The sequence below is a fragment of the Nelumbo nucifera genome, chromosome 5 (genome assembly GCF_055504915.1).
Source record: "Nelumbo nucifera cultivar China Antique chromosome 5, China Antique-T2T, whole genome shotgun sequence".
Classification (NCBI taxonomy): Eukaryota; Viridiplantae; Streptophyta; class Magnoliopsida; order Proteales; family Nelumbonaceae; genus Nelumbo; species Nelumbo nucifera.
The window spans coordinates 30,918,731-30,942,698 of record NC_142653.1 but is presented as its reverse complement, the minus strand read 5'-3'; the positions used below and the strand labels follow the sequence as shown (position 1 = coordinate 30,942,698).

Sequence of the window (23,968 nt, the reverse complement as noted above, 5' to 3'; positions counted from 1 at the left end):
TCTTGGAACTCCATAGACAGGCAAACTAAAACTTAGAATCCTAATTACATAACATATTGTTAAAGCATCCATCATGATTAAAGAATGTGTTGAAACTTGCATGCAATTGACAGACCCACATAGTAACATCAACATCCTTGACACCTATGATTTATGGAAGCATTCTGTAAGCAGCAAAAATGTCATGTGCAAAATATAAAAAGGTTCTAAAAGTGACAGTTTTTTCTTTTTTTTTTAATTTATTGATAGGAAAGATATGTTAATTTCCTCACAGAGTGATACTCAGTAACAATGATACTATACTCATATCATATGTAGGATGATGAAACCCTTAATTTACAAAAGCTTAGCAGTGCATTCTCCCATCTATGGAAGACTTGGAAATCAATATAAATCAACAAACCCATTGATCAAAGGTGCTAAAGAAAAGGGTGAAATAAAAATAGTGGTGGCAAAAGTCCAGGAAGCCACAAGGAGGTATTACTAAGCCTACCAGGAAATAGTATCTAAGAGGCAAGATAGATCTGCAAAGTAAGGAAAAGAAAATAAAATAACCAAGGAATTAGCACCTTGGCTTCTCCAGGAACCAGCACCTAATAGCTTTTTGAAGGAATCAGCACCTTGAAGAAAATTAAATATGTGCACCAAAGAAAAAGGGTTGGCAATTTCTAAAAAAGCTGGTCCAAATTGGTTGAACTCACAACTTTGGAATTTGACAATTCTTCAAGAAGCTTTCCCAATTGGACAGAGTTGTCCATTGATTGAGGAGATAATTATCAGAAAATCCCTAAAGTAGAAAAAACTATCAATTAATTGAACTATTGCAAATTATAAAACCATGCCAGTCTTACAATGAGTTTGGGGTTTATATTTTGCAGGAAAAAAATAAAATGCATATAGAAAGTCCTTGTCCATTGAAAGGTTATGCATACCCCTAACTTATTTAATATGCAAAAAGTAAAAGCTTGTTTACATAAAGATACATGTAATCCCAATGGTAGTTCATATAAGGAAGTAATGGTTGGTAATATAACATTGTATAAAAATTTAAACTAAAAAGAATCATAATTGTCAATGTTCAATTCTTTGTCTTTCTTGATGTTTGCATTTCAGATCAGAGGAAAAGAATCAAGAGATGCATCACAGAGCATTAGCATACACTTATTCCAGTAGGGCATAGTAGCTTTGTGATGGAAATTTTATTATCTTCCCAAACATGACGGGTGTAACAATAAGATATTAGAGAGAGAATAGAACTTAAAGATGGAACATACAAATGATGAGAGTCCTTGCTTAATAAAAATTGAAGAAGGAACAAACGGAGGATCACTCCTCCGCAAGGCATGGAAGCAGTCAACCTGCAATGCAATAATAAAGCAATTAACAAGAGCAGAAAAAAGTTGATATGAAACATCTAAGAAGTATTTGTTCTTGTAGGATCACTGAAGACAAAATCAAGATATATGTATTGTGATCACTGATTCTGATAATAAGAAAATACTCAAAGAAACGAAATGAAAGGAATAGAACAAGAGTTGCATTAGAAGAGATTGAAGTTCATACTATTAGTAGCATTCGGTGAATCAATAAATAACAATAAGCTTTGAATATGCAAAGTTAGCCACATAGCTTGGGAGTGAAAATATTGTAGGCCTTGCTTTATGTGTATTCCCCCTTTATTGCTATAAATAGTAGCATTTGGATATTTTTCTAATTGAATTATTCCATTATCAATTGGAGGCAGGAAAAGTAACATGTCAAAAAATATACAAGATGAGACTGCAATACATCCCCAAAGAAACATAGCCATAAATGAGATTTTACTTTTTGTTTGGAACAGGTATATACAAGATTTTACATTTTATCCCTCCTCCAGAATATATCCACACGATATAGACCAAGGCTTACAAAAAAATATTCTCGTATCCTTATCTTTCCAATTTCTAAATATCACAAATTAAGCCAAGAGTAAAACCTTTCAAATAAGGCATACCATCAACTCAAATGGGTATAACTGTACAGTGCCATTAAATATTATACCTTTTTTAGCAAAAGGTAGAGTATTATTCATTCAGAGTAAGTATGATCATGCACAGCGGGGCACTATACAAAAAGTATATGCATAGTGCACCAGTCCTGCCAGAGTTACAAAAATAGAGTGGCAGGACCAAAATAACTTTGATGGGGAATATTACTAAATTGATACATTGCAGCCATCCAAGAGTGAATGGAGCCCATTATCTTCTTGATTAAATCATCAACTGAACAGCTTCGATTCTGAAATATCCACTTATTCTTCTCCTTTCAAATACACCACAAAACTGCAGCAGGAATAGTGCTCCAAAACTTTCTTCCTTTTTTATTTAGTCCCTTCACTTTCCAGGAGCACACATGATTCAAAACCCTTTCCAGCAAACACCAAGAAAGATAAGTTGCAGAAATAAGAATATATCTAATTCACCACTGTACACTGCAGGAATAGATTATTAGAAGTTTCTCTGCCTCTCCCACAGAGCACACAATTTTCTGCTTGAATGTTTACACCTCTTCTTAACAGATTGTCCCTGAACACATTTATCAAGCACCACAGACCACACTAGGAAGCCACTTTGGAGGGAACATGGGATAGCCAGACTTCTTTATGAGTGAAAGCTAGCTTTTCATTGTTGGTCAACTCCCTGCACAGGGATTTGAGAATAACCCTGATTTCTCCCATTTCCAGCTTCTTCAATCCTTTTGGTCTGGTTTTGGGCACGTTCAGTTGAGCAAATTGAATAAAAGCCAGCTCCTCTGTTTCACAACCATCCAAACTCCTTCGAGTTGGGCACCAGCAAACAACCTCCTCCTGAATTTCATGAGTCAAATCACATTTGCATCTCTGTTCTCTACAAGGATGTATACAGAAGGAAAGTTTGTCCCATTATTAATTTCATTACTACACTAGTGATCAAAAAAATTCATTACTATACATATCCACTTCATGCAAAAAAGTGTAAGGGGAAAACTGCAGGCATCCCTGACAAAAAAACTCGTGCAACTCACTCTTCTCTTTGGCACATTATACATTGATTAGCCATTTGAAAACTTGAGAATGTAGATGATCAAGATAAACCATTGGCACTTCCACTAATCCAAAAAAAAGGAAGCCAGTTTTCTGAATCCTCCGAATTATAGGCCCATAAAACTAGTTGCTTATAGGGTTTTTCTTTGGGCCACTTATAAGGTTGATTTGACAGTTACATCTGATAAATCCAAAAAGCAAATTAAGCAATAGGACTTTCAGGCTGCAATTTGCTTAAAGGATGAGACAGCTCTGGTTTGAATAAATAAAGCATAAGAATCAAGGGATCAAAGCTTGACAGATTTCTATTTAATGAGGGTTGGGAGAGCCACTGGAGAGGTTTGGTGGCTAAGGCCCTACCTAGGATAACCTCTGATCACTACCCTATAGAAGTAGGACAAGAACCTCTTGGTAATGGACCTAGACCATTCAGGTTTGGAAATATGTTGCTGACACACCCGGACTTCTTGCCTAAGGTTAAGGAATGGTGGAGTGAAGAGATGAGAGAAGTGAAATGGGATGGGGTTAGATTCCACAAAAAAAAATTAAAAAGGTCGAGAGGTAAAATAAAAGAATGGAATTAGGTTCAATTTGGAAGAGTGGAGGAGGTAAAAGCTAGATTATTGGTTCAGATTGAGGAGTTAGATGCAAAAGAATCCCAAGGGATGATGGATGAGCAAGACAGAAAAATAAGGAGGAAACTGAAAAAGGAGTTAGAGGAGACTTTGTTGAGGGAGGAGATCTCTTGGAGACAAAAATCCAGACATAAGTGGATCAAGGAAGGGGATGGGAATACCAAATTTTTTCATGCTTTGGCAAATGGGAGAAGGAGGAAAAATTTGATACTAAAGCTTGAGGTTGATGGTGGAGATAACCTCTCAAGAGGAGATTGCCAGTAGGATTGCGGATCACTTCAAATCTATCTTTCAAAGACCCTTAGAGAATCGGTTAATAATAGGGGAGGAGAATTGGCCAACTTTGAACCAAATAGATAAGGGATGGCTGGAAAGAATGATTGAGGAAGAGGAAACTAAACAAGCTGTTTTTTCTATGGATAGGGCTAAGGCACCGGGTCCTGACAGATTTACAATGGCATTTTATCATGACTGTTCGGACATAGTCAAAGAAGACTTAATTGGAGTATTTAGAGAATTTGAGGATAAAAATTTTGTGAGTCCTGGAATCAATGCCACCTTTATAGCCTTAATTCCCAAAAAGAATGATGCCAGACACCCCAAAGATTTTCGGCCAATTAGCCTGGTGACAAGCGTCTATAAGATTCTGGCAAAAGTGCTCTCTAGGAGGATCAAAGTAGTTCTCCCCTCTCTCATTAGCCAAGCACAAGGAGCCTTTATACAGGATAGACAAATTACATATCAGATCCTTATTGCTAACGAGAGTGTGGAAGAGATAAGGAGATCGGGCAGGAAAGGATTTGTTTGCAAGCTGGACTTGGAGAAAGCCTATGACTTAGTGGATTGGAATTTCCTACTAGAGATGTCGAGAAGACGTGGATTTGGGGATAAATGGTGTAATTGGATAAGAGGATGCTTAAACTCTTGTAGTTATTCAGTGTTGGTGAATGGGGTGGTTAAGGACTTTTTTCCAGCCAATAGAGGCTTAAGACAAGGGGATCCACTCTCCCCTTTCCTCTTTACACTTGTTGCTGATGTCTTTAGTAGGATGATATCCAAAGCAGATGAGGAGGGCCAAATAAAGGGATGGAGAATAGGGAGCAGAGGCATTCCAGTAACTCACCTTCAGTTTGCTAATGATATTGTTATTTTCTGTGAAGGGAATGAGTTGAGCAAAGTGGAGAACCTTAAGATTTTAATAAGTACTTTTGAGAGGGTCTCCAACTTGAAGGTAAATTTTGATAAAAGTTGTGTGGCTGGAGTAAACTTGGAGAATAGGGAGATTGAATCCATTACAGAATGCTTAGGTTGCAATATTTCTTCTTGGCCTTTGACATACTTAGGGCTACCCTTAGGAGCCAACCCTAAAAAAAGTAGTTTTTGGGCCCCTATTGTGGAGAAATTTGACAAGTGCTTGGCGGCTTGGAAAAAAGAACTATATTTCAATAGGGGGTAGGCTGACTTTAATTAAGGCTACACTTGCCAACCTTCCAACCTACTTCCTTTCAGTGTTCAGGATTCCTCCAAGGGAGGCTAAGAAACTGGAGAAGAGAATGAGGGACTTTCTATGGGAACCAAGAGAGGTGAAAAAGGATCGCTTGATCAGATAGTTAACAAACCAAAGGAAGAAGGGGGTTTAGGGATAGGGAACATAGTGCTGAAGAATGTAGCCCTTCTAGGAAAGTGGCTATGGAGATGGCCCAGAGAGAGAGAGAGAGAGAGAGAGAGATTATGGCATGAGGTGGTGGCAAGCATTCATGGCTGTGCAGGAAATGGTTGGGATTCCGGGATATCTCGCCGAACTACCCTTACTACACCTTGGAAGGCTATACATGGTATTCTCCCTCGCTTCCTTAGATTCATCAAGTATGACGCTTGTTCTGGTAATGCTATTCTGTTCTGGGAGGATATTTGGGTGGGTACTCAACCCCTCAAAGATTGTTTCCCCTCGCTCTATTCCATCTCCCTTCACAAACTTGAGCCGATTGCAACTTTTCTCCCAAGCCCGTTAAACCCCTTATCTTTAAACTAGGACTTTGGGTTTCGTAGAAGGTTAAGGGATGGTGAGTCGAATTGTGTTATTGAGCTAATTCATTTACTAGAATCCGTTTGCTTGGACCCCACTTCTTCTGATCAAAGGGTTTGGACTCCTCTTCCAAAAGGTACTTTTACTTGCTCTTCTTTTCTAAAATCCCTCAGTTCTAACCCCTTTTCCCAAGGATTCCCTGTCAAAGAAGTCTGGGCATGACCTATTCCCCCAAAAATTGTTGTATTCTGCTGGGAAGTCTTCTATGGGAAAATCAATACTTTGGAAAACTTATAAAAAAAGAGACCCTCGCTTTGTCTTTCCCCAAATTGGTGTTCCTTGTGTAAGGCCGAGAATGAGGACTGTGTCCATTTGCTGATCTCTTGTTCCTTTGCTACAGCTATCTAGAGGTGGAGCCTTTGTTTATTTGGAGGTAGGTGGTCTATGCCTTCTGATTTAAGCTTGTTATTCAACCCATCTGTCTTTGTTTGGCACACTAGAAGAGGTAAGGTCATGTGGAAATGTGTCAGGGCAGACACTCTATGGACTCTTTGGGAGGAAAGGAATGCAAGAATTTTCTTAGAGAAGGAAAGAGGGTTAGATGAAATGAATGATTGTATCCTAACAAGAGCAATCCATTGGCTGAAAACTGTGGACATCTTTGATGACTTGTGGAGGAATTGGCTAGTAATAGCTAACACTTCAACAAAGAATGATAGAATTCTGTCAAAATGGATTCCGCCTTTGGAAGGTGTCATCAAGCTGAACTTTGATGGAAGCAGCCAAGGCAACCCCGGGCCTTCAGGTATAGGGGGTATCCTAAGAAATAAGGACAGCAACATAATTTCCCTATTCTCAGGACCGGTGGAAGTGGGGGATTCCACAAGGGCAGAAATCCTTGTTGTAGTACAAGGAATTCAGATCGCCAACCAGCTTGGGGTGGAGCATCTCCTAGTTGAAGGGGACTCTCAGGTGGTAACAAGGTGGCTCCTAAACTTGGATACCACCATTTGGGGCTACAAAGATCTCATCAAAAAAGTAAAGTGGTTAACCAACAATATGAGAGTTGAGGTAAAATGGGTTAGTAGGTCTGCTAATTCTTTGGCTGATGCTTTAGCCAAACAGGGGGTTTATAGGGAAGATCTTTTTTGTGCTTCTATGTAAGTTATTATTAATTTGGAAATTTGTACTTAACTAGCCCGGAGAGGTTGCAACTCGTGCCTTTCCTAGGGGACTTTGTACTATTGTCTATTGCTGATTAATAAAATTATTTCAATTATCAAAAAAAAATCAAGGGATGACAATACAAAATTCTTTTTGTCCCTTTTCTCATAAATTACAAATGCAAATACTATTGATTGAAAAAGCATAAATACAAAGAAGGGATAGTCCCAAAAATGTAGGGATCCCCATCTAGTAGCACATAAAGACCTAAATCACAAGAGAATCCCAGGGATGCATAAATAAATCATGATAGGATTATCCTAGAAATGCATAAATCTAGATGGATTTTTCTTCACCAAAACAAATAGATGAGAGATGGTTTGACTAAGAGTCAACTCCCCACCAGAGATCCACCTAAAGCTTAATTTTATAACACACTGCCCACTTCAAATCCAAAAAGAACTAAAAGGTGGGGGGTGGGGGGGTGGGGGGAGGGAAGAGAGAGAGAGAGAGAATTGTGAATGGCCCATAGATTTCAAAAGACAGGAAAGAGTGGGTTCCTGGTATATGAATCCTTCTAACAAATCAGGCATATCCTGAAGGTTAGTAAAATTGAAACCAACTCTTAGAGAAATAATATTTTCTTCCAAGAGCCCGCTTGTTACAATTTTTTTCCATAGTCAACTCCTCAAACTCTAGAGCATATTACCTTGTGTATGTATCACCATGTGTTTGAGAAGCAAACAAGAATGACATAACTGATTTTTTTTTCTAATAAGTAACTGAATAATTCTACCCAACCAATATCAGAATCAACAATTCTGAACTTGCTCAATTTGACCATAAAGACCCAATTTGATTTTATGAATCGGTGGATACCCTTAAGATTGGGGATGATGTAATACCACATAAAAGTGGTATCATTAGCAAACTCGTGGCATAAAATATCCACTCCTTAAATCTTCAAGTACTCAAGCAAAAAAACATGAATTAACGCAGAATTCATTTAAAGCATCATTTGGCTAAGACCCACCATGGAATAGGCCATTGTAACAAATGCTGTAAAAAATGAGGATAGACAAGATGAAGCCTTGAATACTCATAATTCTGGAAATAAAAAGCATGAAGAAGCAAATCACAGAATTTGTAGCATTGTCACGGAATTTTTTCTTTAAACAAGATGTTTATACTAGATGTATCAGTACCCAAACAAGGCAATCAGAAGCACAAGGCCACCATTAACTCATAATGGAACAAAACCATATACAAAAGTGTAGTTGTGCATGTCTGTGCACACACAGTTTGGAATGTTCTACATTTTAAATTAGATATTAATCCATCTTTATATTTTCCTTTCTTTTTCTTTCTTATTGAAAACAAGGGGGACCTTAACAGAATGTAAATTAATGATGTATAACAAAGTAAAATATAGGGAAGAAGCATCCATTAAATCAAAAAGGAAAAGCATATGCATGAAACCACAATGTATGATAAAATAAGCATCTTTTAGCCTTTCTCAAAATCCTCTCATTTGAGAAGATAACATCTGGTGATATATAAGGTATGATGTGAAGCAAGATGGCTTTCTCTACCTCAGTAACATTTAAGAAAAAATCAGTAACCTCTGTATGAAGTTCAGTATTACCCAACCAGGCAGCTACGTTACAGAAAAAACATTTAAACCATCAAGAAGTGTTTGATTTGATTTATGTATATATGCAGACATTGACCACAACCAAGATGAGCTTATAACTAAAGGTCGTTAGTTCTTAGTTGGATCTATAACTCTAAGTGAGAGGAGACTTCAGGAGCTCCAAAATGAAAATAAGTGCAAGGAACAAAGTGAACTCACAGTAATTTGTCAATTAAATTATCATGAAGTTTACTAATGGAACAAAGACATGTACCATTGACAGTGGTAGTAGTAGTAAATTTTTAAATGCAAGACAAAATACCAGCAAACAGTCATGAAAAATAAATTTTTAATAGCGGAAGCTTTGACATTAATTGGAAAAAAGAATGTCATACATCCAATAAAGCTTTAGCCTACCAGTGCTTCTAGATAAAACTCTGGGACATAAATGAATATTGAATCCACTTTGCTAAGAACCAAGAGCAATTGAACAACCCACATGCATGTTGCATACATTCCTCTTAGCTTCCAACGAGAAAACAGAGAGATCCGGTACCTGAAAAGCAGAAGAAAGAGTTATAAGAGAAACATGGACAGAAAAAAGGAAAAGAATCTTATCAACATCTAAAGTAGGATCTCCTACAAGTATTACTTCATAAATATATCATTCCTATAATCTATAGAGGACCTCTGCTCTCTGGTACATGCTATTAAGGAGGCTAGACCTTTGGCATCAAGTATGAAAGTCTCATTCAAATGGGGTTTGAAAATCAGTTAATGCTCTATAGACACTTTAGCCAAAGAAGGGGTTGCTGCACATGGAGAACTGTATTAGTGGGACAGACCTTCTGGGTTAGCCAAGAAAGATTTTATTTTGGCTACAACACATGAGAAGCTGCCCTTGGGAGGGGATCAATAGAGGGAAATGACTGCTAATATCTCATAGGCTGAGCAAAACGATGAATCCACCCATGGAGAGGCTTGCATCGGATTAGCTAGCTGGTGATGCAATAGTTTACAGAAGCAACAACCAGTAGCTGGTCTAAGAGAACGATCAGCCACACTGGGACTAACAGCCCTTATTTTCCATTTCAATAAAATTTTCCTGATCTTGTTATCAAACCAACAAAAAAAAAAAAAAAAACTAATACAAATTTGAAGAACCAATTATATTCCACGGTTCATCGCTAATATTCACTAACTTCTAAAATGGGCCATAACTCAATAATGGTCCTGGCTATCCAAAGTCCTAAGAGGGGTAAACTTATACGGACCTAACATTTCACATTTTTTGGCACAAAGTGTCTGCTCTTATATTTGAACCCACATTCTCACATTTGACAGCCCAAGACTTTACCATTACACCAAGCAATGACCCTTTTAACATCTACTAGTTAATAAACTAGAGGAATTCCCCGTAATCTTATATCATTATTAGATATTAGAAAGTACTTTTTGCAAACAAGTACCACTATTAAAATTAAAGCAACTAATACCACCATTAATAATGTAACTTACAGATGTATATTAGGGTATGATGGGATAATGAAGCAAAGCCAATGAGTTGAGGGGGGGAGGGAGAAGGAAATAAAAGAAGAGAAACAACCATAAAGCATATTTAATCAAATTGATAAAAACAATATAACTGATTTAAACCAACTGGAGAAAACCCACAAATATAGCATAGCATGTGCTATGTTGAGGAATAAACACCAAACAAGAAAGGAATGAAAAGTTGTAACAAATAAGTTTACATGATGGTCATTTTACCATGCACATTGTCTGGCACAATCAATTAATTCTTCTCGGTAAATATTTCGAGCTTCCTTCAGACGCTTCAGTTGCTCACTGCAAACTCTTTCCTTCATTTGTTTGTCAGTTTCCTCCAAGAGAGAAATTAATTGTGACTGGTGAGACATAAAATATGATGCCTGCATCCAAGATAATTTATTAATGTTTCAACATGCACGTTGAAAGCAAATAAGAGCACGAATTTCAGTACTACATCCAAAGGAAAAAGTATGTCCCATGTGAAGAGAAAAGAGAACAAAAATTAATCAGATGAATGCAATCATTCAGGACCCAACATACCACTAGCCTATAGGGGAAACAAAAACATAAAGAACCATAGAAACATCTACATATAATGATATAATCCCTTTAGTAGTATTGTGATCTCACCTGCTTAAAGTTAGGAGTAAGGCCTAAATGATACAATAATAGCATAGCATCTAAAAGTTCCACTTCTCTAAGAATTGCTGAAGGTGGATTGCTCATCCTTGGTACAATTCTCAAATGCTGCACTGTTTGATAACCAAATTCAGATTCTGGTTGATCACTTGAACTGGGTTTATCCACTATTTCATCAGTCAAACTTCCTGCACTGCACTCTGCAGCAACATGAGCAGATCTCTCTGGAATCGGGCTGCAATGGCCCCGGAAACATTTGGCTGTATACCTAATTGGATCCTTCATGACTCTTGTAAAATCAACATCACAGCTTGAACAACAACATGGCTTCTGAGTAGTAGAGTGTGTTACTCTTGTTTCTTCATCATCCACACAGCCTTCCTCCCACTGGATTTCCTCTGCTTCCTCATCATTTACAGGGTGAGATCTCAATAGATGATTGAATGATCCTCCAAGCCTAGAAATGTCAGCACGATGAGGATCATTCTTCACAAACAAACCTACAGGAAAAAATTGTTGTCCACCTCTATGAAGAAACCCTACATCATCTCCAACTTTTGCCTCAGAGCCCTTCATCCATCCAGAGATGCCTCCCTCAGCAAACCCCTCAGATAGAAAATGGAGGATCACTGTGTAGATAGAAACAAGAACAGAATTGCTTGAAACACCAGGAGGCAGAAGATTGTGATCAGCGGCCCTGTTCTTCAACAATAAATTCTGCAAAAATGTCCTGAACACTGACCCAGGTAACTGAAAAGGTGTTGTAGGAGGTATGAACTGTATGACCAGGTGGCAAAGCTCCCGATGCATCTCCTCAATCTGCAAATAAATAATTCTAGTGGCAGTCATCAATAAGCTCAAGTCTAAAAGCTTAATCAAATATTAGCTAACTCACACGATAATGCACTTGAAACATTCCATCCAAGATCAGCATTTATTCCTTGGCTGGAGACCAAAAGAAGAGGTTGTTGAACCATTAATTCAACAAGATTTCATGACAAAATTGCATAAACTAGGTTCCATGTACTGTTCATGAACATTTAGGATCACCGTATCCGAGGTTAGTCCTCACTATAAGGCTAAACTAAGTTTACCCAGATTCCAAATGATGAAATGAGGAGTCAGTGATAGACCAATCAAGTTTTCGTTATAATCTCAAGCAACTCACAGCTCAGCCAAATGCAAAGTTATAGGACTAGTCCATATTCAAAAATTTCTGCTGAGGAATGGCATGTGAAACTTCTAATGCAGTCAAATGAGAAACCGCAAAATGAAAGAATGAAAGATAACTGGGACTAAGAAGGTGCAGTCGTTTATAAAATCAAAGGCAGATCAGGCATAAAATCTTTTTTTATTGATAACAGGAAATTTCATTAAAATTTTAGTATAACAGTACACACCAGACTAGCATAGTCTGGCCCTAAAGAGTTTATTACAATGCAGCCCAGAACATCTCATTTCTAGTTAAGGCATAAAAATCTATCTTCTCATGCTAGTAGGTATAGACTCCCTACTCAAATGTTCAATTCTCAGCCAAATCAAATTTAGTTTCATGCAATGAACAGCACAAATAGTTCCTTTCTGGTACAAGTACATTTTGGATCCACAATTTCTCCAAGATTAAGGCTTCTGGTGGAAGGTTCCTCATAAAAATACTAGCACAGCACATTTGACATACTTCAACAGAGATGCAAGAGGAAACATCATAAAATTGATACATGTATTTAAAGGAGGTTATTCAACAGTGGTGGGCCACACATTTCCCTTGAGATACATGTAGTTAAAGGAGGTTATTGTATTTCTTTATTCAGAAGGGACAAGTTGATATGGCAATAATTTTTGTCACCAGTTTATGGAGAATTTAAGAAGAAAGAAATTGGAAGGTTGTCCAATGATTGCATCTAATACATCATATCAACGAGATTGATACTGGACCCCCCCCCCCCAAATAACTAATATTTGATCCTCAGACTAATTGTAACAACTAATAGGAGTTTGCAGAAACAAAGGTGTTTAAAATTGAAACTATAACAACCAGTAAGGTATTATCATCATCATCATCTAAGCCCTGTCCCAAATCTCAACTATATGGGATCAGCTACATGAATCCTGTTTCCCAATCTAAAACCAATGTATCAATTATCAATATTATTAAGATATCTCCAATGGTTCAGTTTTTAGGGTCTGATCAATTTAAAGCAGCATTCTCTTCATTTTTTTATAGGAAACGGTAACTATCATTAGATAATTGAAAAGATTACAGGCTTACCACCCACAAAATGGATGGAAAAAGAAAATCAAAAACTTACAAACAGGCCCAAAACAAAGCCTCCCTAGTAACTCCTTGCTTAGCTAAAGTGTCAGCCATTCCATTTGCTGACCTTCTTACCCAATATTCTCTTCATTCGTATTAGAATACCAAGCCCTTAATATCCACTCAAGTGAAATATAACTAGATTGAATTTCAATGTTTGCAAAGTTGGAAATCCAAGTTCTTCAAGAAATTTGGTATTTTGAGGTATAGTCAGAATTAATGGGATTATTGATTTATGCAACAGCAACTGAAAGTTCACATAGAATTAATGGCTATATGGGAATGTGAACTTATTCACATTTTTTATCTGGTTTTAAGTTGCCTTATCCTTGGAAGGCCTTTCATATAGTTATCAAGATTGCCTAGGCAACTAGGCACAAATAGTATTTTGTATTTTATATTTTATATGTTTTTTATGTTTTTTTATCTTGTAGTATGTTGACAATTGAATTGAATGGTGAATGCAGGTATGCCTCTTTCTTGGACTGAAAGAGGAGCTCTGCACCCCTCTTATTCTTCTGTTCTAAATTTTTTCTGAGTTTTCTTCATTTTCTTGGACTGAAACAGGGACTCCACCCCACTCTCCTTTTCTTAATTTTTTTCTGAGTTTTTTCCCATCTTGTTCTTGACTAAAACAAGGGCTCTGCCGACTTTTTCTTATTTACTTTGTTCTTTTTTCCTGAGATTTTTTCTTCTTTCTCTTGGACTGAAACAGGGGCTCCACCCCCTTCTTACTATTCTTCTTTTATTAGGTTTTTTAGCTTGATCCTTCTTTTGTAGGAAAAGAAAGTACTTATTTAATGTTTATAGCTGAATGGTCTAACATGGATGGTAGCATAATATGTAGAAAAAAGGGAAGGGATAAACTCTCTTAACCCCACCGCAAATAAAAATTACAACACAGCCCAAAATAAGCTATTTGTCCCCAACCATCATTTAGCAAGTGTATCCACAAAGGCATTTGCATCTATTCCGACCCAATTACAAGTCACATCTATCCTTTGTAACAGTTTCATGGCTTTCCTCTTCTCATAAATATAGCACCACCACCCAGCTTCCTCTTCTTCTGGAGCCAGCTTATTACAAGCTTTGAGTCACCTTCAATTAACAGCTTCCTAATGTTCAGCTCCTTTGCCTTTTGAATCCCTCCCATAACTACCATAATTTCAGCCCTTAGCGAGTCCCCAACTCCTATTGGACCCAAGAAGAATGCAATGACATTTCCCTCCTCACTCCTGAACACTCCTCCAATGCCAGACGGGCTCGGGTTGCCTTCACTACTACCATCAAAGTTGAGCTTAACAGCACCTCTAGGGGGTGAGGATCATATTGGCCCAACCACCACCATAAAAGGAGAAGAACTAACAATCTCTCTCCAATTTCTCAGCATCTCATCCCTAAGAACATCCTTGAATAGCTCCAACGATTTCACCCAGTGGACCACCTTGATGAAAATTGCTTTAGTAACACCTTATTTGGTTCGTTCTTTATCGAGAAATATTTTCTGGTTCCTTTCTTCCCAAATCGGCCAACAGACCGCTGCCCTTGTGCACCACTAAAGCAATGATCCCCTCTTCTTTGGCCAACTTACGAAAGTAGGAGTGAATAAGCTTTGTACATTAGGCAAAGAGTTCCACCTACACCCAAACAAAGAAAAAAAAAACCATTCCTAAATTGAAGAAGAATAAGGGCAGGAGATTAGTAAGTGATAGTAATTCTTAGCATTAACTTTGCAAAGAGGGCACCAATGGGGGGAGAGGCACCAATTAGGCCTTTTTCTTTGCAATTTCTCACAAGTATTAATTCTTTCCAGATAGATTTCCCAACACAAACCACCCACCCTAGGAAGGATAGGTGAACTCCAAATCTCCTAAGGGAAAGGAAGGTCCCTCATTTTTCACTTGATTGGATAAAGGATGAGAAAAGGACCTACGAGTGAAAGAACTGGATGGTGACAAGGCCCAGATTCAAATATCTCTTCTACCCACATCTAAACACACCCCTTCCAAGCTTTGTAACAAACTAATGACACTATTCATTTCATGATCATGAAGCCCTCTTCTAAGATCCAAATCCCAATTATGCTCAGCAGTTGCACTAGATAGATCCAGGAAACAAGAGATAAGTTCCTCCCTACGGTAGAAAGGGCATAAAGAGAGGGGATTTTTTTTTGGAAAGGTAAGATAAGGCTTTATTAAAAAAAAAATTAATCAGAAACGATAACTTTCAATAGAGATAAATTAAACTGAAATACAGAATTCAACCCTTATCAGAAAAGGTTGATCCAATAAACATCAAACATTACAGCACAGCCCAATAAAGACTCTCCCTTACAGTCCCTTGTTTTGCTAGGGCGTCAGCAAAACCATTTGCTGATCTCCTTACCCACTTGAGCCAAACACCCACCTCCCTTGTTATGCTAAGAATTTCCCTTATCAGCTGTCTATATTGCCAAATTCCCAGCTGCCCTGATTGCATCCACCCAATTGCCAACTTGGAGTCTCCCTCTATCTCAATCTGCTGTAGCCCCAATTGTTTGGCCAGTTTTACACCTTGATGTAGTGCCAAGACTTCCGCTCTTAAGGAATCTCCAACTCCTATTGGACCTGAAAACAAAGCGATTATCTTTCCTTCATTATCTCTGAAAACACCTCCTATACCAGATGGGCCTGGATTACTTATAGAGCTTCCATCAAAGTTCAATTTCACCCTTTGTTGTGCCGGTGGGGACCAAACTTCCTGTATCATAGCTTTGGAAGTAGTAGTGGATGCCACAATACCCCAACTTCTATAAATGTCTTCAACTGAAAAATACTTAAAAAGATCACAGGATCTCAACCAATGGATAACCTTAGTAGTTATTCCTTCCAAGCCACACTAAGCTTGGCCGGGAAAGCTGAACAGATAACATACTCCAAATGGAATGGGATCTTAACAACTCAGTTACATTCAGATTTTTGAAATCAGCCTTCACAGAGACCCAAGAAATCAGTTTGCAAACAACAAAGTGAACAAGGTCCTCTGAGTTCTTCACTTTGTTACAGAAAATTCTATTGGTTCTTTCAGTCCAGATAGACCAAAGAACAGCAGCAGGAACAGACTTCCACACAAGCTTTCCTTTCTTCTTCAGACCTTGATCCTTCCAGAAGCACATAAACTCCTTAACTGGTTTTGGCATTACCCAACTTAGCCCAGCAGCATTGAGAAAATGATCTCACACCTTGAAGTGATAGTACAGTGAAGACTCAGGTGGTCTGTAGTTTCAGGTACTAGGCCACAGAGACCACAAGACTGATCCAGAATCTGCAGGCCCCTTCTCTCCAGATTTGATCTTGTAAGACACTTATCTAAAGTCATTGCCCAAAAACAGAAAGTTCACTTTTGAGGGGGGATAGGATTCCAGATCTGCTTCCAAGGGAAACCTGAAAAACCAGACCCGCTTAACTTAACTTTGAGGCCAAGGATCTGACCAAGAAGCATCCATCTCCATTCCATTTCCAACACCACTCATCCTCCTTGCTGTAGTCAATTTCCTGTCTCTGTAACAGGTTCAGCAACTCCAACAATTCACCTAACTCCCAATCAAACATATTTCTTCTGAAAACAGGAGCCCAAACCATTGAATCTTCAGTAGAAATGTAGGACTCAGCCACTGAGGCCTCTTGGTTGGTTGCACACTGAAAGAGGAGAGGGAAAACCTCAGCCAAGGAGCTGTCCAAACACCAAGGGTCTTTCCAAAACTTTAACCTGTCCCCTTTCCCTATCTTAAAGCTCACCCCTTCCATAAAAATAGGGAAGACGTTTCATGACTCCTTTCCAAACAGAGCAACCCCAGTTTGGAAGGAGATCTTGAGAGAGGGGAATTTTGCCTTTAGTGGAAGGTTGCCTACCCAAACATGACCCCAGAATTTGACAAAATTCCCAGAACCAGGACCATACCTGAAAAGTGGTAAAAAAAAGAGGTAGAATATCATAAATTGATTTCCAAGGAGAAATTCTTGTAGCCCTAGCTGAAGTTCCAGAGTCCCAACCAACTATGGCAAGCCCATGGATACTAACTATCACCTTTGCCCACAACTTATCCCTTTGCAATGATAATCTCCACAACCATTTTCCCAACAAAGCCATGTTCCTCTCTTGGATATTCCCAAGGCCTAATCCTCCATGTTTCTTGCTTCTACTCACCACCTCCCAGCTTACCCTATGATCCTTCTTCTCCTCCTCTGGCTCCCACAATAAATCCCTCATCAACTTCTCTAAGCTTCTACTTACCCCAACCAGAATCTTAAATACTGACAAGTAGTAGACGAGTAGATCGGCCAGAGTAGATTTGATTAAAGCAATTCTTCCTCCAAAAGGCAAATAACTGCTCTTCTATGAGGCCAACCTCTTTGTGAACTGTTCTACCACAAGGTCCCAGAAACTGCTCCTCGGATTATTCCCTAAAGGTAAACCCAAATAAGTCAAAGGCCAATGGGACACAGTCAACCCAAAATACCTGCACTCTCCATGATTTCCCTTTCCTCTAGATTTACCCCACCAAGCACTCTCAATGAATCCACCCTTTCAATAAGTCTTCCAAAAGCATCAGCAATTAATGTGAAGAGAAAGGGAGAAAGTGGGTCCCCTTGCCTAATCCCTCTTAAGGCTGCAAAATGATCTACCACTATCCTATTGACCACAATTGAATAATGACATGTCTTAATACATCCCAAAATCCATCTACACCATCTGTCACAAAATCCAAAAGCCTTCATGACATCCCTTAGAAATCCCCAATCCACTAAATCATGAGCCTTTTCCAGATCCAACTTACAAACAAACCCTTTCTTCCCATTTCTCTTCATATCCTCCACACTTTCTTTCACAATTAGAATCTAATCAATTATTTGCCTATCCTTAACAAAACCATCTTGATATTGTGAAATTATGGATGGGAGAACAACCTTAGTTATTCAAGAAAGTAACTTAGCAATTATTTTATAAAGATTGTTAACCAAACTGATTGGTCTGAAATCTTTTGGATGCAAAGCATCATCTTTTTTAGGGATCAAAGCAATGAAGGTTGCATTCAAACCCAGATTAATCACACCCCTTCCAAAAAACTCCTCAAATACCTTCAGCATGTCACCTTTTAATATCTCCCAACAATCTTGGTAGAATGCCATAGTAAAAGCATCAAGGCTGGGTGTTTTAGCCCTGTCCATAGAAAAGATTGCATCCATTATCTCTTCACTGTCAAACCTTCTATCCAACCATCTCTGGGACTCCTCAGAAAGCTTAGGCCACTCCACTCCATCAATCCAAATTCGGTCACTCAAGGGCTTCCTAAAGATTGATTTGAAATGACCCACGAAGGCTTTAGCAATCTCCCTCTAGTGGCAAACACTAACTCCATCCACCTCCAACTTTGAGATGAAATTCTTGTTTCTCCTCCCATTTGCTAATGCGTGAAAATTTTTTGTGTTCTTATCCCCCTCCTTGATCCACTTGCTCCTAGATTTCTACCTCCAACTTATTTCCTCTTTCATTAAAAGATCCTCCAACTCCATTTATCAAAAAAAAAAAAAAAAAAGATCCTCCAACTCCTTTCTCAAGGACCACCTTTCGTTCCTGTCACTTTCTTCCAAGGTACCAAACACTTCCTTTCCATCCAGCTACTCAGTTTTAGTAATCAGAGTTTGCTTTTAATCCTCAATCCTTCCAAACTGTTGTAAATTCCATTCTTTGATCTTGCCTTTAAGCTCTTTTTACTTCCAATAGAACCTCATTCCTTCCTATTTTGTTGTCGAATTGCTCTCCTACCACCAGCCTTTAACTCTATCTTTAAATCCATTAGCACATAACCACCTATTCTCGAATATGAACGGATCTGGACCTCCATCACCCAAGTTTTCCTCAGAAATAGAAATTGGCCAATGATCTGAATTCACTTTTGGCAAGGCTTTAGAGACTAGACCCCTCCAATGATCTCCCCAATCAATTGTGAATAGAAATCTATCTAATTTTGAGCAAATTGAGTAGGCCTATAAATTGGACCAAGAAAAATGTTATAAGAGAGAGGTAGTTCCTTCAGCCCAAAAGCATCAATAACTTGATTAAATCTCCTCATACTCAAATGTATTCTCCTTCTCATATTATTAGTTTCTTCCAAGAATCTTATCACATTAAAATCCCCTCCTATACACCATGGCCCATCCCACAATCCCCTAATGTCTTCCAATTCTTCCCAAAACTTTTTCTCTTCCTTAATTCATTAGGCCCATAGACATTTCACAACACCCACTCAAATTCATTTGTAACTTGTTTAAACTTAACAGAGACTGAAAATTTTCCCACCAGTTCCTCCATTTCAAGTACAACCTCATTGTTCCACATTGTCACAATACAACTTGAAGCCCCCCACAAAGGACACACAATCCAACTCCAACCCCTGGCTTTCCAAAAACTCCTAGCCCATTTTTTATCAAATTCCATCACCTTAGATTATTGAATTAAAACAATATCCGGTTTCTCCTTTCTTAGCAACTCTTTAATAGTGACTCTTTTCCTTGCCCTCCCTAACCCTCTAACATTCTAACCTACAATCTTCATTACTCTTCTCAAACAATTAACCCTTTTCCAAACTTCTTCTACTTGTTACCCCTCACCCTTCCCTTTCTTCCACTAAACTCCTTATCTCCCCCTACATCTTTTTTTAGTCTTTCCACTTCACTCAACTTCCTTCTTCTCAGCTTACCTCCCTCCTTGTTCTTTCTCAAATACGCTTTCATATCATTTGTCTCTTGTAATTTACACCCTAATTTCTCCACAAATTCAGCCATTTGATTTGTATGCCCCAACCCATCATCCTCCCCCCATTTGACAATCACCTCCAAAGATTGTAACATGTTCATTAGGCTCACTCCCATCATCCCTTTGACATTATTCATTTGCTTCTTTGAAATAGTTAATTTGCTAGGCCAAAAAAAAATGAAGTCATTGATCTGCATTATATTTGAAGTGTTGAAATTAATATATTTAAGTGTTTATCTTCTCATGAATATACTGATTTTCTATGTTTTGATATGAATTCTGTAGTTATTTGATGAATATTATTGTTAATTATTAGTAGAGATACTTATTGGTTAATATGCAGAATAGGAAATCAGTTTATGATTTAGGGTTTTTTTCAAAACTTATCATCCTGGTATGTAGGCACTTCCTGGTCACCTAGCTTTGCCTTGGCACCTTGGCAATAATGGGCATTGAGTCTAATTCCCCCTCCTAATAGGGTATTAAGACAATTCTAATTTAATCTCAGATTTTGTGTTCAAAAAGCTCTATTGATCTGGCTATTGATTAAAAAGAATGTGCAAAACTGCAACCAACTGCTAAACAGTAAACACTAGGACAGGTAATGAGCTTATAGCCACCAATCACCTGAACATTAACACAGCCAATAGACGGTCCTAAGCAGAAATGTTGATCACTTAAGCTTCACCTAAGAAATGTATTACCGAAATTGTTTATAGATTGTTTCCATATCATTTTTTTATTGGAATCGTATCTTTTCAAATTTCATATATACACACATGCATACATAAATATACATAGACATGCACATGTGGTATGGTATCAGAGAAATGACACAGTAAATGCCATCAGCCATGTTACATTTCTCCAAATTAACTTGGGATTTGGACCAAATTTCATACTTGGCTGTAAATATCAGTCCCTCACATACAAGGACATACCTTATTGATTGCTCCAGATAAAGCTGTAGTTATCAGCATCATACTACTTTCATAGGACACATCCTCACATGAGCCAGGCCACCAAACATACGGAATCAAGCATTGCAAATCTTGCTTGTTCAGACCCTTCCTTGATAGAAAACCTTCCAACAAGAACTCAAAATCAGATGAATTCCACCAAAGTGTCATTAGTTCTTCCCGCCTTAGCATATGACATGCTAATGCAAGATAAGAGTATGAGCCTGAATATGGACACTCCATTAGAACCAATGGAGCTGTTTTACAACTACACGAAAGGGAATTGATAACATATAGGAACATCAAACGAGATCCTCCAAATTCTAGAAAAAGGTCAACAACTCCATCCAAGTTTGTATAGTTGTGAGGTGCCTGTTTTCCAAATGTTTCCAGTAAGAATGACACAAGAGGTCCCCAGCTAACATATTCCACACTCCCCAATTCTTGATCAACTGCAGAGAAGAACTCCTCGCAGATCCCACGTGCAATTGGGTGGTAAAGTTCTTCAAGTGGCACAAACCTCTTCAATCTTCTTAGTTTCTCAACAGAAGTGGAGTCTGTATTTTCCATGAATTTAAGTTCCAATAGCCTTGACAAACAACGTAGTAAGTGTGTGGCAAGGGGGTTTACACTGGGAGAATTTTGAAGTGGTTGAAACCCTTTGATTGGGTATCTAAAGGGAAGGGCCCCAAAATTCAAATTACAACGCTCACCTCGAGAAAGAGAAATTGCAGGATAATAGCCAAGTCCAGGTCCCATCTTGCTAACCCCATAGAATGCCACCCCAAGTGAGACACCATTCCTATAAAATGAGATCTGATTATGATCCAAATCTATGCAGCAGCCAATTACATCACCAACAACCCATGATTGACCATATGGTTCAGGATCCTTATTCCACTTCTTCACCCTGTGTCCATCAAAAGCATATGAATCTTCTGCATCCCCTACACCTTTATTCTCAGTGAAGGGACATGAAATTGTGGCCCATCCAAGCTGCTGTATCCCTGACGTTTCTAGAATCACTTCATACATCCATTTTCCTTTCCAAACACATGCATTGGCCCTAGCACTACTGAACATAGCTAGGCTCTCTACCAGAAAATGTTGCTTGAAAATCCGAATATCACCACAGATGCTAGTTTCATCCACTGCAACAGTATTGGGTCCACAACCACTGTCCGCAATAGATACTCCGTCTCTGTTACTAAGGATGACATCCCGATTAACCCTATGTTTGAAAATGTCACTCTTCAAAGTACAGCGAATAAAATCAGTGTCAACTGGACCGCTCAATGAAGAAATTGACTTGTAAGGGAGATCAAATATATGTTCAAGAGCCCGCTCCACAGACTGGTGTCCAATGTCATCGTAATAAGAAATAAGATGGCTTTTCTGAGGATTATCTTTCCGATCTCCAGAGGCTAATATCACAGCCAAACCCGAAGAAAGCCCGCCAATCTTTAGGCTGCCTTCTGCCATTGGTGGGGAGGATAAACGTCCTCCCCCAATAATCAATTATGTAAAATGAATAAAAGTTAGCACCCAAAACTTCTTGAATGAATTATGTATCCACAAATGAAACTGATCAATTCCTAATAACCCGCGATCCCTGCAAAGGAGTTCTCCTGCTGACCACAAAATTACAATTTTTCGATACAATCTGTATACATTCCCATGATTCCATAGAGAACCTTCACTGCACAGAGCCATAAAGAAAAACTCAATTTTACCATAAAAATAATAAAAAGGAATAATCGTGATAACCTTAACAAAAATTCTCGAGAAAGAAATTTGATTTTTTTCATAATTTCCATAAAATCAACAAACGAAAAACAGATAAAGAGAAGAAAATTGGATAAAGAAAGATAAGCCACCAGAAACTACTTCTGATTAAGCTATTACGTCGAAAAGTTCGTGACAAAGAGACGTGAAAGCGAAGAGGTTATAAAAAATTAGAAACTCGAAAAGCTTACGGGCCACGGAGCTCTGAGACTTTCAGCGCCGACAAGAACGCTTATGTATTCACCTTCCGCCCCTTCAAAGCCAAAGAGAAAGCAGACGAATATCAGGATTTTCAGACGCCATTAACGGGGGCAGAGAGAGAGAGAGAGAGAGAGAGGCAAAATGCAATGCCGAAAATGAAGTTTGTTTTTTTGCCAAAACTCAAGGAATTCAACGAACCACACAGACAAAGCAGCTCCCGCACGCTGACTGGAACCCTAAAAGAGGTCAGCTTACACGTGCCGGTGTCGTGTGGAAGCAAACCCCGATGACGTGGCTCGCGTGGATATCTTACGTCCCCCAATACATCACCTCTTCAAGGTCTACGTCCCGCGTCAAAACTTTATCACCAAGGTGGTCCTCCATCAGATGGTCACCAACCTACATATCTTATTTTCGTTCGGTGCTCCCTCTTCTCTGCGTATACTTCTCTTTCTCGGCTATCGCTATATTTTTTGCTTTTTCTTTCTCGCGAATATTGTGGACTGCGCAACGCTACAGTGCGGCAAAGATTCGATCTTTGTCCCGTGAAGATGCTCTTCTTGTGATTGGGATGCATACACGTGGCCAAGCCAAGATAGACTCATAATTACTCTTCTGGCCTCTCGGGCGAATGGAATTTCAGGTGCCACCTCATGCCAGATTTGTCAGGATTGAGAGAGAAAATATGGCGTCGATAATGTCACATCCAACGGCTGACATATGAAGGGGCCCATTATTTGCCCTAAAAAATGAAGAAGCCGCTTTCCCACTGAGGTAGAATTGGGGGAATAGACATAAGAGGAAGTGATAATTAGTTAAATACTAATAATAATAATAATAATAAATAAATATTATAATTAGTTAAATAATAATAATTTTAACATGTTTAGTGTGGAGTCAGATTTTAATTGACGTGATTACCTGATTGGGTTCCCCGGGGCTTTCCACGAGCCACGACCATGAAAGGAACTACAGGCAGCAGGCAACGGCTTGAGAATTGAGAGGTGTGAATCGTGTGACCCACCACACAGAAGATGAAGCCTGGATGGCCCGCATATACGGAATCAATCCCGTCCATTGTCATTCATTTTCTTCCTTGTTACTCAACCCGAAAAGGAGAGAGGAAATGAGCGATGAATGGGGAGATAGCATGAAGAAATACAATTCCATTGTAAATAGCTGATATTTATGTTCAGAGAAATAGA

General features: G+C 38.6%; 1 protein-coding gene across 2 annotated transcripts in view; it reads right to left on the bottom strand.

The window, feature by feature from the left end:
* LOC104600027 (E3 ubiquitin-protein ligase RKP) overlaps positions 1-22,982 on the bottom strand; it is a 35,085-nt gene extending 12,103 nt beyond the window's left edge. Inside the window, exons 1-6 of one of the 2 annotated variants that reach the window (XM_010262822.3) lie at positions 22,754-22,982; positions 20,760-22,476; positions 10,701-11,528; positions 10,290-10,450; positions 8,937-9,075; positions 1,275-1,358 (exon numbers count right to left, since the gene is read on the bottom strand). In XM_010262822.3, coding sequence (XP_010261124.1) covers positions 1,275-1,358; positions 8,937-9,075; positions 10,290-10,450; positions 10,701-11,528; positions 20,760-22,259 — 2,712 coding nt within the window. In that variant the 5' untranslated portion in view covers positions 22,260-22,476; positions 22,754-22,982. The remainder of the gene's footprint in view (positions 1-1,274; positions 1,359-8,936; positions 9,076-10,289; positions 10,451-10,700; positions 11,529-20,759; positions 22,477-22,753) is intronic. The other variant, XM_010262821.3, reaches the window with a different exon arrangement.
* Between the last annotated feature and the right edge of the window lie 986 nt (positions 22,983-23,968).